Raw genomic sequence first — 15,942 nt, forward strand, 5'->3', positions numbered from 1 at the left:
TCTTTGATCTACCCATGAATGTTCAGAACAAGAATAAGCATGATTCTACAATTAGGGATAGAGATAAGGGCTGTGATTTTTCTGTTGAGGAAACTCCTAAATGAGCAATCGGGCACCATTTCTGCAACTTGGAGTCTTCAAGAGCAACTTGGACCATTGAAAGGCTAAATGACTTGCCCAGGGTCTCACAACCAGCACATGTCAGAAGTGGGCTGGCTCTCTATCCAATACGCTATACTGATCTAACCCACGGGACCCCACAATTACAGACTCTTTTAAGGGACTTTTTTTTATAGTCTTCACAGGATTTTTAAGGGAAATATTCAAAATACTCTGAAAAAAATCTCTGAAGATTTAATCTTGTTGGCAGCCTGCTTACTCAGTACCTAGTGTGCTATGAAATAAACTAATTAATGTCTTGCTGTATTCCACAAGTTTAATGGAAGTACCCATGGGGCCCAGAAAGAAGGCAAATGAGAGGAGAAATGGCCAGAAAGGCCTTGTGTCAGACATGGCATCTGAGCTGAGCCTTAAAGAGAGAGAAGGATTCTAAGAGGTAGAGATGAGACAGGTGGGCATTCTAAGCTTGGGGGACAGCCAATACAAGGGCATGGAGGGTAGGCAGAAGATGTAATATCATCTATTTAAAACGCCAAGCAGCTTAGTTTTGCTGGAATGCCAAGTTCATAACAGAGAGTGATACGGAATGAGTCAGTTCAGTATAAGAAGAGAATAAGTAAGCATGTCAGTACTTCATAGAGTATTTTATAATGAAGGGCATCATGTGAAGAGCTTGAAAGGCCAAATAGAGAAGTCTGAATTTTAACTGAGAGGCATATACATTTGTAAGCTTAATCTGGCAATGTTGTATAAGATGAGCTACGGGAGGGAAAGACAAAGGACGTGAAGACCTTCTGAGGGAACACGGCAATATTCCAGGCAACAGGCAATACAGTACTACCCTAGGGTCATGGCAGTGGGAATGGTAGGGAGGGGAGAGCTGCAACAAATACTTTGATGGCATCAAAAGAGCTACTGATTGGCTCTGTGGAACCAGGGAGGTAAGGAATCAAAGGTGACTGGAACGTTATGTGCATGGTGACAGGTAAAATGGTGGCACTGCTGACAGGGACAGGGATAGGGATCTCCAAATGCGGCACCAAGCTACCTTTGCAGCCTTATTTCACATGCCTCCCTGGTCTAAAAAGGACCCCTGTCTATAGCCCAAATGCATGCCATGTTTTTCCTTTGCCCATGCTCTTCCAGATGAAGAGAAGATGACTTGAATTGTCTAACCAGCACCTCAAATGCAGGGATGGGGAATGGAATCGGACCTGTGAATTCACTAGCACAGAGATGAAGAAATTCCCTTTACCAATGAAGGTCAGCACCTTCTCTGCACCTTCCTTTGAGATTTTAGAGTTTTCTGGGGCACTGAGAAGTTAAGTGACTTACTCAAAGTCACACAGCCAGTATATGTCAGAGACAGGCATAGAACCAAGTCTTCCTGGCTCCAAGACCAGGTCTCTGTGTCCCAAACTGAACATATCATCTTAATCTACAAACCAATCCATTCTCCTAAATTGCCTATTTTTCTTGTTCATACCACCATCTTCCCCAGTCACCAAAGCTTAAAACTTGAGGTTCACCCATGGGCCTTCCTTCTATTTCATCTCTTCCATCCATCAGAAGGACCTAGAAAACACGGACTATTGTGTTTGTGTCTTTGTATGCCCAGTGCTTAGTTCACAGTGCCTGTCCCTTAGTAGGCACTTAGTAAATATTTGTTGAAATGAATTGAATCCAATAAGTTGCTAAGTCTAGTAAATTCTAATACTGATCCATCTCCTTCATTCCATTACTCCTGCATCAGCTGGGCTCCCTATCTCCAGTCAGGTCATCTTGCTCAAAAACCCTCAGTGGCTCTTTATTGCCTACCAAATTAAACATATGTTCCTGATCCTGTCCATTAAGGCTCCACAATCTGGCTCCACCTTACCTTTGCAAGCTATTTTATATGACTGTCCAATCAAACTAGATCATTTTACCATTTGCCAGTCTGGCTCTGCGGTCCATGAACACTATATATTAGTTATGCCACCATCATGTCTAGAATGCAGGTCTCCAATATTTCTGCCTTTTGGATTCTTTCTTCTCCTTTAAAACCCAGTTCAGGTCCCACCTCCTCCATGAAGGCCCTACCTTCAGGCTCCTACCCTGTTATTCCCAGATAGAAGTGACCCTTTCTTGTCTCAAGCTTCTCTCTCTGACCCCTCCTTCATATTTTGGAAGAGATATTTAGCTGGAAGGGACTAATCCAATCTTCTTCTTTTATAAATGAGGAAATTGAGACCCAAGGAGGCTATAATACTAGCCTAATATCACCTAGATTGCACATGGCAGAACTGAGATTCAAACCCTGGTCCTCCAACTCCAAACCCAATGCCCTATCCACTGCCTCATGCTACCTTCGTCATGTAATTTATAATACAGCTATTTGTGTACATATTATTGTATCTACTCAACACACATTTTGGAATTTAATATCTGCTGAAGTTCTGCTCTTGTACCTCATTGTGGGATGGGGTTAACCCTAGAACTCAAAAGCTTTGCCAGTAGACACCAGCCAAGCTGAAAAGCTTTCAATTATAGTCCCAGCAACAAAATGTTTGTCATCTGAAGACCAGCCTAATTAAAATTAGAGAGATTATCACCACTAATTTGGCTACCAAGGGTTGGTCGGTTTGTTTATTAAACCATCTACTGAGGGGTTAGCATCTGGATTGGTGGAAGGAATACCTATGGCAACAAAGTCATGGATCTTTGAAACTGATAAGTAATAGATGGTGAGCTCCTTGAAGGTAGTTAGTATATCTTACATTTGTTTCTCCTTTAGGGCCTAGCTCAGTGTCTTGTATACTGTAGTAATTTACTAAATGTTTTTTGTTCCTATTTCATTACCCTATCTTTCTAACAAATGACCCTGAGACTTTCTGTCATTACTACCTACTACCTTATCACTCATTTCTTTCATCTCCCCAACAATCTGAATTCTCTGCTTACTACTGAAACCAATCTTCTGAAGAGCCCTAGTAATTTCCTTCTTTCCAAATCCAATGTCCCTTTTTTGGGAGTGAGGGATCCTCCTCCTTCTCAACTTTTCTTTGGAATGTGGCACTATAAATCTTCCCCTTCACTTCTTACAACTCATTCCTTTGCCGTGACATTGTACTATCCTCATTTTCTCCTAATTTTCAGTGGTCGAGTATGTCCTTCTTAGGATCCACTCTTCTTTTACCACCTAACTTCAGGCATTCAACAAGATTCAGTCCTCATCTGTACACTCCCTCGTTTGGATAACTCCTCCTTTCTAATTCCATGAAACTATGGACTGTGACTCCAAAACGTGTTCCTTCGATTTTGACCTCTCATCTGAATTTCAGTCCACTGCTCAATCACCATTTTCACTTGAACATCTTGCCATCACCTCAAATCAAACTTCAGGCCTCAATTTGGCTCCCCCTTTCCCAACTATCTCACTTCTTTCAGTAACACCATAATTACTCCAGTTTCTCTGGAGTCACCTGACTTCTTGGGAAACTCTGATCCACTATATTCAATGTCATCAGGTCACATGACTTCTTCCTTCTATATAGTCACCTTTCCTTCTCCATTCCTATAGCTACCAACTTAGGGAGGGGTCTTCCATCACCCTACATCCAATGTACTGCAAGAACCTCCCAATTAGTCTTCTTGCTTCTAGTATTTGCCCTCTCCATTCCATATTGCACAATGACACTAGAGAAATATTTCTGGATCCTGCTTTCATCACATTACTCTCCAGCTCAGTAGCCTTCAATGACTTCCCATTGCTTTCATTGCCAACTGGCAGACATTTCTCCCATTACCTCCCATTTCCTCAGGTCAGCCTCATAACTATATCCTAAAAGTGGCACACTCATGCAGGGCTCCACACAGCTGTTCATACTAAATCCCTCCCATGGAACTTTCTCTGTTCATACAAATCCATCCTAGCCTTCTTTCAAAGTCCAGTTCAAATCTCACCTCCTCTAGACAACAATGATCTCTCCCTTCTCTGATCTCCTCGTATGCCTACTATCTATATAGACAGTAGGACTTAATCACCTATTACTTAGAAAAGCATATATTACTGAGTGGACAGAGCACTGAATCTGGAAGCAGGAGAGGCCAGGCTTCTAATTCCACCTCTGTGTGACCAGAGGCAAGTAATTCAACCTTTCCAAGGTTCAGCTTCTTCATCTATAAAATAAAGACAGAAATACCCACTGTACAGAATTAGAATTTCTGAGTTAGAAGAGACCTCAGTGACCATTTAGTACAGGGGCTGGCAAACAACGGCGCTAGCCCACCACCTCTTTTGGTACTGCCTATGAGCTAACAATAGTTTTTCATTTCTAGATACAATAAAACTTTATTTTACAAAGTAAAAAACTGTTCTTAGCTCACAAGCCCTACTAAAGCAGGCAGACCAGATTTGGTCAGGGGGCCACTATTTGCTGATTCCTGATTTAGTCTAACCCATACCCAAACAAAGGAATCCCCACTACAACATATCTTGCAAGTGGTTATCAAGTCTTTGCTTGAAGACTTCCAGAGAAGGGGAATCTACAATCTCCCAGGGCTATCCAATTTACCTTGGTTAATTCCATTGTTAAGAAGTTTTGCCGTATAGTAAGCCAAAAATTGCCCCCTTAAACGCCTACCCCTTTCCACGGAACAGCCTTTCAAGTACTTAAAGATAGCTACCATGGACCCTGGGCAAGTCACCTGCCTCGCAAAAAACAAAACAAACAAACAAAAAAAACCCACCAAGCTACCATGTCCCTCTATGTCTGCCATTCTCCAGAGAGGAGAGAGGGAGGAATAAATGTTTATTAAGCTTCTACTATGAGACCTACAATGTGCAAATGTTATCTCATTCAATCCTCACAACCACTTTGGGAGGTAAGTATTGTTATTATCTCCATTGCATTGAAGCAAACAGAGGTTAAATGACTTGTCTGGGGTCACTTAAGTATCTGAGGCTACATTTGAACTCATCTCTTCCTGACTCCAGGTCAATTGCACCACTAGCTACTTCCAGGCTAAAACATCCCCATTCTCCCTCTCAATCCTCATTTGGCATGTGGTTGTGAGAATCAAATAAAAAATAAGAAAGATTCCCTCTAGATGCTCAGGTTCTCCAGATGTTTCTGTTAGTAAATTACATTGAGCCCCCAAATACTTGTAGGGCCCCCACACTCAAAATAAATATGTCTGAACATCCACAGAGAGTCCCTAGGACCCTGCAGAAGTCACTTAACCTGTTTCCTAATCAGTAAAATGAGAGGGTTGAATTAGATGACTGATAAGGTTCCATCTACCTCTTAGCCTACAATCCTATATAAAGCATCAAGCTTAAAAGTGCCACATCAGTGTTAGCAATTATCATTATCAGGTACATTCTCTACTTGTTTCAGAAGGGTACATCTTGTCTGCCCAACAATACAGAGGGCTGTCTAAGCCTTCTTTACCATCTTTCAGTGTACTTAGCTCAGTGCCCCGCACACATTAGGGACTCAATAAATACATGGTGAACTAAGCTACTTTTTATTACTTTCATTTTATCAAAGTACACCACATATCTACTGAGGGACTCGGAGTAATCTTGTCTAACATCTTTCAATAAATCAAATTCAAAGCAAACTTAAATATGAAAATCTCATGACAAAGAAAATGTATCAACTTGATCCCATAACTGGAGAACACGAGTCACAGAGATATCAAACAGCTTAAGATAACCCTACAAGACTTTGGTGGAGTCAGAAGGACTGAAGGCAGAGGGCAACCCTTTGCTTGACTAACCTGCCATCCCCACCATCACCAAACCTTCTCTGAACCAAGAGATGGCATGGCCACGTGGCTCTCTGTTAATTTCTCTATTACATTACAACTAATGCTATTCCTTTGATACACTTGGGCTAAAAATCTCTCATTCAACAATTTCAGTCACATCCAACTTTTCCTGACCTCATTTAGGGTTTTCTTGGCAAAGATACTGGAGTGGTTTGCCATTTCCTTTTCCAGTTCATTTTACAGATGACAAAACTGAGACAAACAGGGTTAAGTGACTCACCTAGAGTCACCCAGCTAGTCTGAAGTGCAGATTTGAACTCAAGTCTTCTTGCTTTAAAAAAACAAAAACTTCTCATTTAAAAAAAAAAAGCAAAAATGGGGCAGCTAGGTGGCACGGTAGATAGAGACCTGGTCTTAGAGTCAGGAGGACCTGAGTTCAAATCTAACCTCAGACAGTTGACGCGTACTAGCTATGTGACCCTGGGCAAGTCACTTAACCTCAACTGCCTCACTAAAAAAAAATAATAATAATGATAATAAAATGAAATGAAATGAGAAAAGAACACCTAATAAATCTAATCACTTGAAAAAAAGAATTTAGCATAGTGAGATGAAAGACTCAAACCAAAATAGCATGGCAAGTTAAATTACAGAGCTAGATTAACCTTCCTAAAGTGGGCCTTTCATCACATCTTTCTTCTGTTCACTGTTTTCATTGTCAATTTCTCAATCCTGGCCTTCTATGCAATATCATCAGCTGTGTCCCACCTCACCCCCATCCTCCCTGGTTCATTCATTTGCTTAGGGCAGTCCTTTCACAGTCTCCTCCAAGTGTCACTGTCGTTCCTTCCTCCACACCTTTGTCCATGCTGTGCTCCCCCAAGACTGTCGCCTATACAAATAGCAACCATCTTTCAAGGCATTATTCAATTCTATCTCCTCTAAAACATTCACACATTTTCACATTCTAATAGAGCTCAGAATCCCTGCCAAAGAAAAGCCCTGAGTCACATCGAGAGGAACAGAGGTTTTATTTTGCAATAATTGGCAGCAACACCACCACAAATTTAATTCCACTGATTGTTCTGAAGCCTCTTCAGCAGAGACAAGAGGGACTTTTGCACTGGGGAAGCCAGCGAGAGAGCGAGAGAGAGAGAGAGAGAGAGAGAGAGAGAGAGAGAGAGAGAGAGAGAGAGAGAGAGACAGAGACAGAGACAGAGACAGAGACAGAGAGGGACAGAGAGAGAGAGAGAGAGGGGGAGAGAGAAGAGAGAGAGAGGGAGAGAGAAAGAGAGAGAGAGAGAGAGAGAGAGAGAGAGAGAGAGAGAGAGAGAGAGAGAGAGAGAGAGAGACAGAGACAGAGACAGAGACAGAGAGGGACAGAGAGAGAGAGAGAGAGGGGGAGAGAGAAAGAGAGAGAGAGGGAGAGAGAAAGAGAGAGACAGAGAGAGAGACAGAGAGAGAGAGAGAGAGAGAGAGAGACAGAGACAGAGAGAGACAGAGAGAGAGAGAGAGAGAGACAGAGACAGAGAGAGAGACAGAGAGAGAGAGAGAGAGAGAGAGACAGAGAGAGAGAGACAGAGAGAGAGAGACACAGAGACAGAGAGAGAGAGACACAGAGAGAAAGAGAGGCAGACAGAGACAGAGAGACAGAGAGGCAGAGACAGAGAGAGAGAGACACAGAGAGAAAGAGAGGCAGACAGAGACAGAGAGACAGAGAGGCAGACAGAGAGAGAGAGAGACAGAGAAAGAGAAAGAGAGAGACAGAAACAGAGACAGAGACAGAGACAGACAGACAGAAGCAGGCTTGGCCAAGCTGGAGCTGGTGTCATAAACAGCTCTGGCTGCTCAGAGCTGGAGAGTTCCTTACAGGACCCATTTCCTTTGCCCCTGTTTCTTAGCCACAAAGGGCATAAGAGGATTTCTGAAGTTAATCAGAGCTCTAAGCCATGTAGTGGTTACCTAAATTCATAACTGCCCAGGTGCCCAGGTAAAACACCTTGTGGATGGTAACATGACCCTTAAATCCTGAATATCACACACTTTATATTTTCTTTTCATTGATTTGTTTATCTTTGTACCTGCTCCCACCATTACCGCCATCGACAGAACGTAAGCTTCTTGAGGCCAGGGACTTTTGTGTTTTGGTCTTTGTACCCCAAAGACTAAGTGCCTGGTCCATAAAAGGCACCAAATAAGTAGAACCCTGACTACTAATTCAGACCACAACCCATCTATAATGTTGTAAATAAGTCTTAGAGAACTGCTTACGGCACAAAGAAATTAAGCAACCAATCAAAGGTTACAAGGCTAATGTCCAAGGTGGAATTTGAACCCAATGTACCATGATGCCTTTACCACTAAGTCATCCAGGATCAATGGAAAATGTTCTAAATTTGGAGTCTGAGGTCTTGGGTTCAAATCCTAGCTCTGCCACTTACCCCTTCTCTCTAGATCTCAGTTTCTCCACCTGTAAAATGAGAAGGATAAACTAGATGATCTGCAAGCCTCTTCCCTCTCTAAACTGATGATCCCATAGACCTGATACCTCCTCATTCCCTTCCTGTTAGAATAGGGGTTCTTAACTCTTTTGTGTGACATGTTCCCCTCTGGTAGGGGACCCCTTCTCAGGAAAAATGGTTCTGGTTTTTGGTTTTTTGGCAATTGGGGTTAAGTGACTTGCCCAGGGTCACACAGCTAGTAAGTGTCAAGTGTTTGGTCTCAGGCCAGATTTGAACTCAGATCCTCCTGACTTTAGGGCTGCTGCTTTATCTACTGTGCCATCTAGCTGCCCCTGAAAAATGTTTTTAAATATATAAAACAAAATACTTAGGATGACAAAGGAAACCAATTATAATAAAATTCAGTTATCAAATTAAAAAAAAATAGATCCCAGGTTAAGAAGCCTTGCTTTAGATTTATGCTTCAGGCCATATGTTCTTCTGCATCTTACCTCCTCAGAAGAACATTATTATTATGTTCATTTCAGAAGAGAAAGTGCCAATCAAAACAGATTTAGAAAAAGTCCTTGTGAAAGGCAGTGAGTACCATTTCCCTGCCAAAATGACTCCTGGTAGCAAAGCACATCATCAGCATCATCTTTCCACAGATATGAGAAGGTCCAGTTTTAAAACCAGAATTAATCTCAAAGGTCTAGCACAATCTATTCATCTTACAAATAAGGAAACTGAGGACAAAGAGGGCCTGTCCAAGGCTACACAGGTAGAAAGCCACAGAGCTGAGAATCAGGCACAAGTGCTGTGATGCTTTTTCTAGTCCTCTTTCTAGTGTATTGCCACAGTTACATAAGGAAACCTGGAAGAGAAGGGAGGGAGTAAAAGGCAAAGACAGAGACAAGAAGGGAGAGGGAGGGAGAAGAGGGATGGAGGGAAAGAGAGAGAAAGAGAGAGAAGGAGAAAAAAAGGGAGAGGGAGGGAGAAGAGGGAAGGAGGGAAAGAGAGAGAAAGAGAGAGACAGACAGAGATAGAAAGAAAGAGATAGAGGGTGGGGGGAGAGAAGGAAGGAAAGAAAGAGAAAGAGAGAGAAAGAGAGAGAAGGAGAAAAGAAGGGAGAAGGAGGGAGAAGAGGGAAGAAGGGAAAGAAAGAGAAAGAGACAGAGACAGAGAGAGAGACAGAGAGAGAGAGAAAGAGATAGAGGGTGGGGGGAGAGAAGGAGGGAAAGAAAGAAAAAGAGAGAAAGAGAGAGAAGGAGAAAAGAAGGGAGAAGAGGGAAGGAGGGAGAGAGGGAAAGACAGAGAAGGAAAAAAAAAGGGAGAGGGAGGGAGAAGAGGGAAGGAGGGAAAGAGAGAGAGAGAAAAGGAGAAAAAAGGGAGAGGGAGGGAGAAGAGGGAAGGAGGGAAAGAGAGAGAGAGGGAGAGAGAGAGAGTAGGGGGGAGAAGGAGGGAGAGAAAGAAAGAGAGATTTGTAGTCAGAAGGGGCCTGGGTTTGAAACCTGCCTCTGCTATTTACCATCAATGTGACTTTGGACCAGTCATTTCATTTCATTTCTCTAGAACTCTGTAAAATGAAGGAACAAGACTATATGATCTCTTAAGTTCCTTTCCAGTTCTCAGCTCTACTGAGTGCTGAATGAAGCAATGAATAAGAGGGAAGAAAGAAAAGGAGCATTCTCAATTCACTCCTGATGATAAGGGACTCTCAGAACAATCTGTTACAGAACAACCCTTTTACAAGGGATGGACTGGGTCCTCTCTGGCCCTCACTTACCCTAAACGGGGTGTTGATCCGACTCGTCAGTGTGTCTAGGATGTGGACGTTTTCATGTTGGTGCAGGAGGATAAAACGAAGAAAGATCTCAAGGAGGGCCGGCTCCGAGACACTGCGCAGGAAGAGATCCAGGTATGCTGTCGTGGTCATCACCTCCTCCACAGTCACCTGCGACCAAAGACAGAGTGAGTACAAGTCCCCCAGTCAAACAGCAATCCCAGGACAATGGAATTCAGAGGCCTCTTCACAGCTCCAAGATGTACTTGCTTTGACCCCATCAAGGCAGGAGCAGGGCCATTCTGAGAACAGGAGACTTGGTTTCTTTTGAAGCCTTTGACCTAGCCACAGTCTGTACACCTCCTGCTGGCTACAGCCATTTAATACAGCAAAAGAAAAGGAAAAGCCTTAAAAAGTTTTTCAAGTGGTTCCACAGCCTTAATCATCTTCAGCTTTTACTAAAGCATCATAAGGTTTTCAGTGGCAATATTCCTCGTACCCATTCACCTCTAATCACCTTTCTGTTAAAAAAATAAAAGAAAAGAAAGGATCACAAGAAGTAAAAGTATATCACAAATAAGTACTTTGATGTACTAATTCACAAACATATGTCAAGCCCCTACAATATTTCATAATTGTGTGACTTTGGACAAGTCATTTTGCTTCAGGTTCCTCATCTGCAAAATGGGGATAATATTTCCAGGGTTGTTGTCAGGATCAAATGAGATACATTTTTAAAGTGCTTAGCACAGTACCTGGCACACGGGAAGCACTACAGAACTGCTAACTATTGTTATTATTGCTGTTGCTATTGTTATTATAATCATCAAAAGCTCCTACTATTCTGGGGCTGCTAGGTGATGCAGTGGATAGAGCACCGGCTCTGGAGTCAGGAGGACCTGAGTTCAAATCCAGCCTCAGATACATAACACTCACTAGCTGTGTGACTCGGGGCAAGTCACTTAACCCCAATTGCCCCACTCCAAAGAAAAAGCTCCTACTATTTTCCATGAATTATTTCGAAGTAGAAGAAATTTCAGACTCTATCCCTACCCTTTCATGCTTATAAATGAGAAAACTAAGGTGTAGAGGTAAATGGCTTGCCCAACATCACACTGGGAGGAAGTGACAAAGCCTGGATTCAAACCCTTGCCCCCTGACTCCACATCCAGAGTTCTTTCCCACTAGACCACTCTGCCCCTGAAGAATGCTATTTTTTTTAATCAGAGGTTTTATTAAAAAGCCACAGTCTTTGCCCTGAAGGAATTCACAAACTAAATGAAGACAGAGAAGTATACACACAAAAACAATTCAAGGAAGTATATGGGAAGTGTCAAATGAGTGATCGCACAATTAAGTGCTCCAGGAATTCAAATGTGGTTCTGAAAAGTTGTGTGCAAAACTAATGTTACCTATACATACCCAAACACATGCATATTCTGTATGTATTATATATACATGTTTATATGTCTAAATATACATAGTATGACCTGTGTATATATTATATACATGTATCCATATATGTATGTACATTGTATGTGTGTGTGTGTGTGTATATATATATATAAAATATATAAAATACATACATAGTATATGTTTTGTGCCTGTATTGTATATGTGTGTGTACATGTGCACAACTACGTACATAATAATATTTTATTTGGGAGAAGAGACCAGACCTGTGATATTTTTGGTAAAGGAAACTCCCTCTTCCAAAAGCAAATGGGTAATGCCTATCAATTAATAGTCTTGGGGTTCCCCTAAGAGACTTGCTTAGGGTCACATAGCCACAAAGTGTCAGAAATGGAACATCTCTCTCCACGCCAAGCCAAACCGCCTCTCATATGGATTTAGGCTTTCAGGGAAGGCTCATAGGGCTTTCTTCTTACTAAAATGAATGACCTTTACTACATGGACTCTGTGATCCTTACTTGGCTCAAAAACTGAGTACTTGACTGTATTCTGCATAGGGGAGTTCCAGATAGTTGAGGTGTTAAAATATCTTTTTTTTTTTTTAGATCAGGGCACAGGTGTACAGCTATGCAGATTCCATTAATTCAGAATCTGAGATTCTGTCATTCAATGGAATGAAAGTAAAGAGGAAGTAATTTATTAAGCAATTAATAAACCAAATAACTGGTAGTAATTTCTCAACTACGAAAGGGAAAAAAAATCTTTAAGCGCCATTTGCATACAATGGTAGGAAAAAGGCAGGAGAGGGGGAAAGGAGGGAGGGATGGAGGAAATGGTGGAGAGGGGGAGAGGGAGAGAGAGAGAGAAATGGATTTGTAGTTGGAGAACCTAGATTCAAAATCTGCCTCTGCTATTTACAATACAAATCATTCTTAGCTCCTCCTTAAAGCAGACCGCCTACAAACTAACCAACTAACAAACTAACAACATGGATCACCACTGAGAATTGAGCAGACATTTTTGTTAAGCTTATACTATGTGTAAGGCAGAATGTGGTATAGAGGCTAAAAGGCCAGTCTTGGCATTAGGAAGCCCTGAGTTCTAGTCCAGCCAGACACATGATGGCTGTGTGACCTTGGGAGAGTCACTTAACTGCTGAGTGCTGGAGGAAACTCTATGACTATAAAGTACAGACAAGTGGCCCTGGCTTGCCCATCTGCTTAAGCAGAGTTACTTTGTATACAAGGCGTCCTTCATGTGGATGAAAGCACAAATGTAAACAATAAAAAAATGCATAAGACCCTGTATAGGGTGTATTGGGAAAGTAAGTCTTCTACCTATCCTCCCAATAACTTCTTCCAGAATTTACTAAATAGATAGGAACAAAATATCAAGCTCAGTACTAATAATACAAGCTTGAAGACGGTATAGGCAAAGGATAGATGAAACCCCAGCAACAGAAAGAACAGTTTGAAGACACAGATGTCAGAGCCCTACGGCTGGCAGAACTGAGGCTTCACACAGAAAATGGCAGCTAATCTGGGCCTTTAAAAAGGGGAGAGATTCATTTCAACAGGCAGAGATGTCATGGAAATCCATTCTGAGCATCTGAGATGGTGTACAGAAAAGGAGAAAGCAGGAAAGGGCAAGATGGGATGGAGAGATGAGCTGGGAATAGTCCAGTTTGGCTACAATAATATCTACTATTCATATGACATTTCAGGTTTGGAAAGAGACTGACATTTATTATTTAATTTCCATTTTATAGGTGAAGAAACTGTGGTTAAGAGGTTAAATGTCCTGTCCAGGGCCACAAATCTACAATGTGTCTAAGGCTGGATTTGAATTCAAATCTTCCTGACTCCAAGTCCAGAGCTCTATCTACTGCACCACTTAGCTACCAGAACAGAAAGGACACAAAAAAGAGTAGTAAGATATAGGGCTAAAAAGCTGACCCCAGATAATGCAGGCTCTTGCATGCCAAGCTAAGTAATGTGAATTTTCCTTGGGAGGGAGGGGACAGGTTGCCACAAATTTTTTGAGCAAGGTATGTGAGAAGGACCTGATGCGTTGCTGCTGCTACTGTTTGTCCTTCATTCTTGAAGAGGATCATGATATCAGGGAGGTGACGCCATGACATGCAAGTGAATCGGATTTAAGTGAGGGAGGGCAGTACAAAGTCACCAGCCTCACTTTCTCCTCCAGAGCCGTCTGGGTCCAGTGACCGGATAAGAATCAGGACGACTGGAGATGGCTCAAGATGCAACGTACAAAAGAAAAGCAATAGAGTAAGGTATAGATTAGAATGGGGAGAAACTCGAGGTAGGGAGACCAGTTAGGAAGCCATGCCTGCCTGAAGTAGGGTAGTTCCAATAGGAGTGAAAAGGGGGCTAAATGTGAAAGATGCTGCAGAGATAGAACCAACTGGACTTGGCAACTCATCAGAAATGGGAACAGAATTGGGGGGAGAGGGATCAAAGGGGACTCAGAGTTTCTCATCCTGAGGAGCTTAGAGGATCTGACCACAAGACTAGAGAAGTATGGGTTTTGGGGGAAAGTAAATTCAGTTTTGGAGAGTCTTGACTTTGAGGTGCAAGAAGAGCAAGCAAAGAGAAATATGCAATAGGTGACTTGATGTAGGGCTGAAGCTCAAGGGGGAAATTGGAGTTGCTAATGGGGCATCATCAGCATGGCGGTGATCACTGAAACATGGGGAACGCATGAGATCACCAGGGGAGAAAGTCTGGAGGGACAGAGAAGAGTCCTGAAGATGGTGCCTTGAGTGGGCCTGTGTTTAGGGTATGGGAGGAAGAAGAAGAACTAGGGAAGAAAGCAAAGAAGTAGAGGTCAAAAGTGATGGAGAAAAACAGGAGGAGTATAGTAGAATACAAGGGGGGAAATAGTGATCATCAGCGTCAAAAGCTGCTGTACAGACTAGAAAATAGTAAAATTTCTTTCCTCTAGAAACACTTAACAATTCACATTTTTGATCAATTCAAACTGCCCCTTCTCTCCCCAGAACTGTCCAAATTAATGAAATTTTAGAACACAGTCAACTTTTAAGCATAGAGAAGAAAAGCATTCGTGCAGGAAATTCAAGAGAAGCTAATGATTGACATTTGGCTTTGTAATGCTTTCTATAATTTTTTTTTCTTAAGCAGTAGAATTATATCCCTAATTACATTTTGCTTAGGCAAATATTAAAATCGGTTTTCATTATCTGTGCAAAAAACAAGTAAGTGATGCTGATGGGGGTCAGTCCAAAAGCACGTGAATAACATAATAGCTAGAATTTATTTGGGCTTTAAGATCTCCAAAGTGGTTTATATATGTTATCTCCTTTGTGGTGAGGTAGGAGCTATTATTATCCCCATTTTGCAGATGACAAACCTGAGGCACAGAGAGGTTAAGTGAATTGCCCAGGGTCATGCAGCTAGTAAGTGTCCAAGGCAGGATCTGAATTCCCAGAATAGCTTCACCCCCTAGCCATTCAGAGAATTTTCACCTAGAAAAACCATTCCCATATGAATACTATGTCTTGTTTTACCTAGTACTTTCCAGTTCACAAGCCTGTGAAGTGGGAAGTGCTAATCACATGGCTAATGGGTGGCAGAATCAGGGCTCACATCCAGGTCTTCTGAGTACACACAAATCCAGTGCTCTTTCCACTAAGTCAAGAAGATTATGTCATTAGAAAAAAAGAGGCTATTGGGTGGGCTATGGTGCCACACTTTTTAGACTAAGCCCAGGATTAGTGGCCCAAAACTTCTGAATCGGGCTCTGCTTCTGACAACATATGAGTATAAGGTAGTGTCTTAACCAAATCAGTACCGCCACCTAACTAATACTTTATCTAAAAGGGTAAGCAACAATATAAAGGTCAGAGAAAGAGTAAACATTTTTACATTCATTATAGCCTGGTTTCAGAACAGCAGTGAGCTTCCCTCCTCTTGGCAGAACTTAGCAGGTTATCGGTGAAACTGAGGCATACCTGTCAGACATGGCCAATGCATTGGTTTATTTGTTTAACTAAATTTCTTTGCTACAAGGAAAGGTTCCTATTGTGAAGAGTGATAAAGTAAAATTAGAAAACTTTTAAAAAAGAGTTCTGAGCTTATAGACTGTCCTTGCTTCAAAAGTGAGTCACGACCACCCTATCCTTTTCGGTTCTGCTGCTATCCATTCCCCCGTCCAAATATCTCCCATATAAGTAGCTACTTTATAAGTTTCTGTCAGGATTGCTGTCCCTCGCTTCCCTGCATGTAAAAAGGCACTAGGCAATGGGGGCATATTTAGGCAAATTGAAATATTAAAATACATAATGGACCAGGATATAGCTGTGGTGAGATGGGGGAGTGTAGCAGGGGCTCCTGTTACCCACAAAGAGGAAAAGGAAGGCATGTTTTACATATCTTTCAACCAGAGATG

At 42.0% G+C, this 15,942-nt stretch overlaps 1 protein-coding gene across 4 annotated transcripts in view; it reads right to left on the bottom strand.

Annotated features, from left to right (window-relative positions):
* Positions 1–15,942, bottom strand: part of FHIP1A (FHF complex subunit HOOK interacting protein 1A) — a 420,438-nt gene that overhangs the window by 88,708 nt on the left and 315,788 nt on the right. For all 4 annotated transcript variants that reach the window (XR_013483927.1, XM_020994122.2, XM_020994119.2 and 1 more), the window contains one exon: positions 10,105–10,272. Coding sequence is in view for 3 of the 4 variants with exons in the window: in XM_020994122.2 (XP_020849781.1) it covers positions 10,105–10,272 (168 nt within the window). In the remaining variant the exon portion in view is untranslated. The remainder of the gene's footprint in view (positions 1–10,104; positions 10,273–15,942) is intronic.

This window comes from Phascolarctos cinereus, unplaced genomic scaffold (genome assembly GCF_003287225.1).
Source record: "Phascolarctos cinereus isolate Bilbo 61053 unplaced genomic scaffold, phaCin_HiC Scaffold_9;HRSCAF=440, whole genome shotgun sequence".
NCBI lineage: Eukaryota > Metazoa > Chordata > Mammalia > Diprotodontia > Phascolarctidae > Phascolarctos > Phascolarctos cinereus.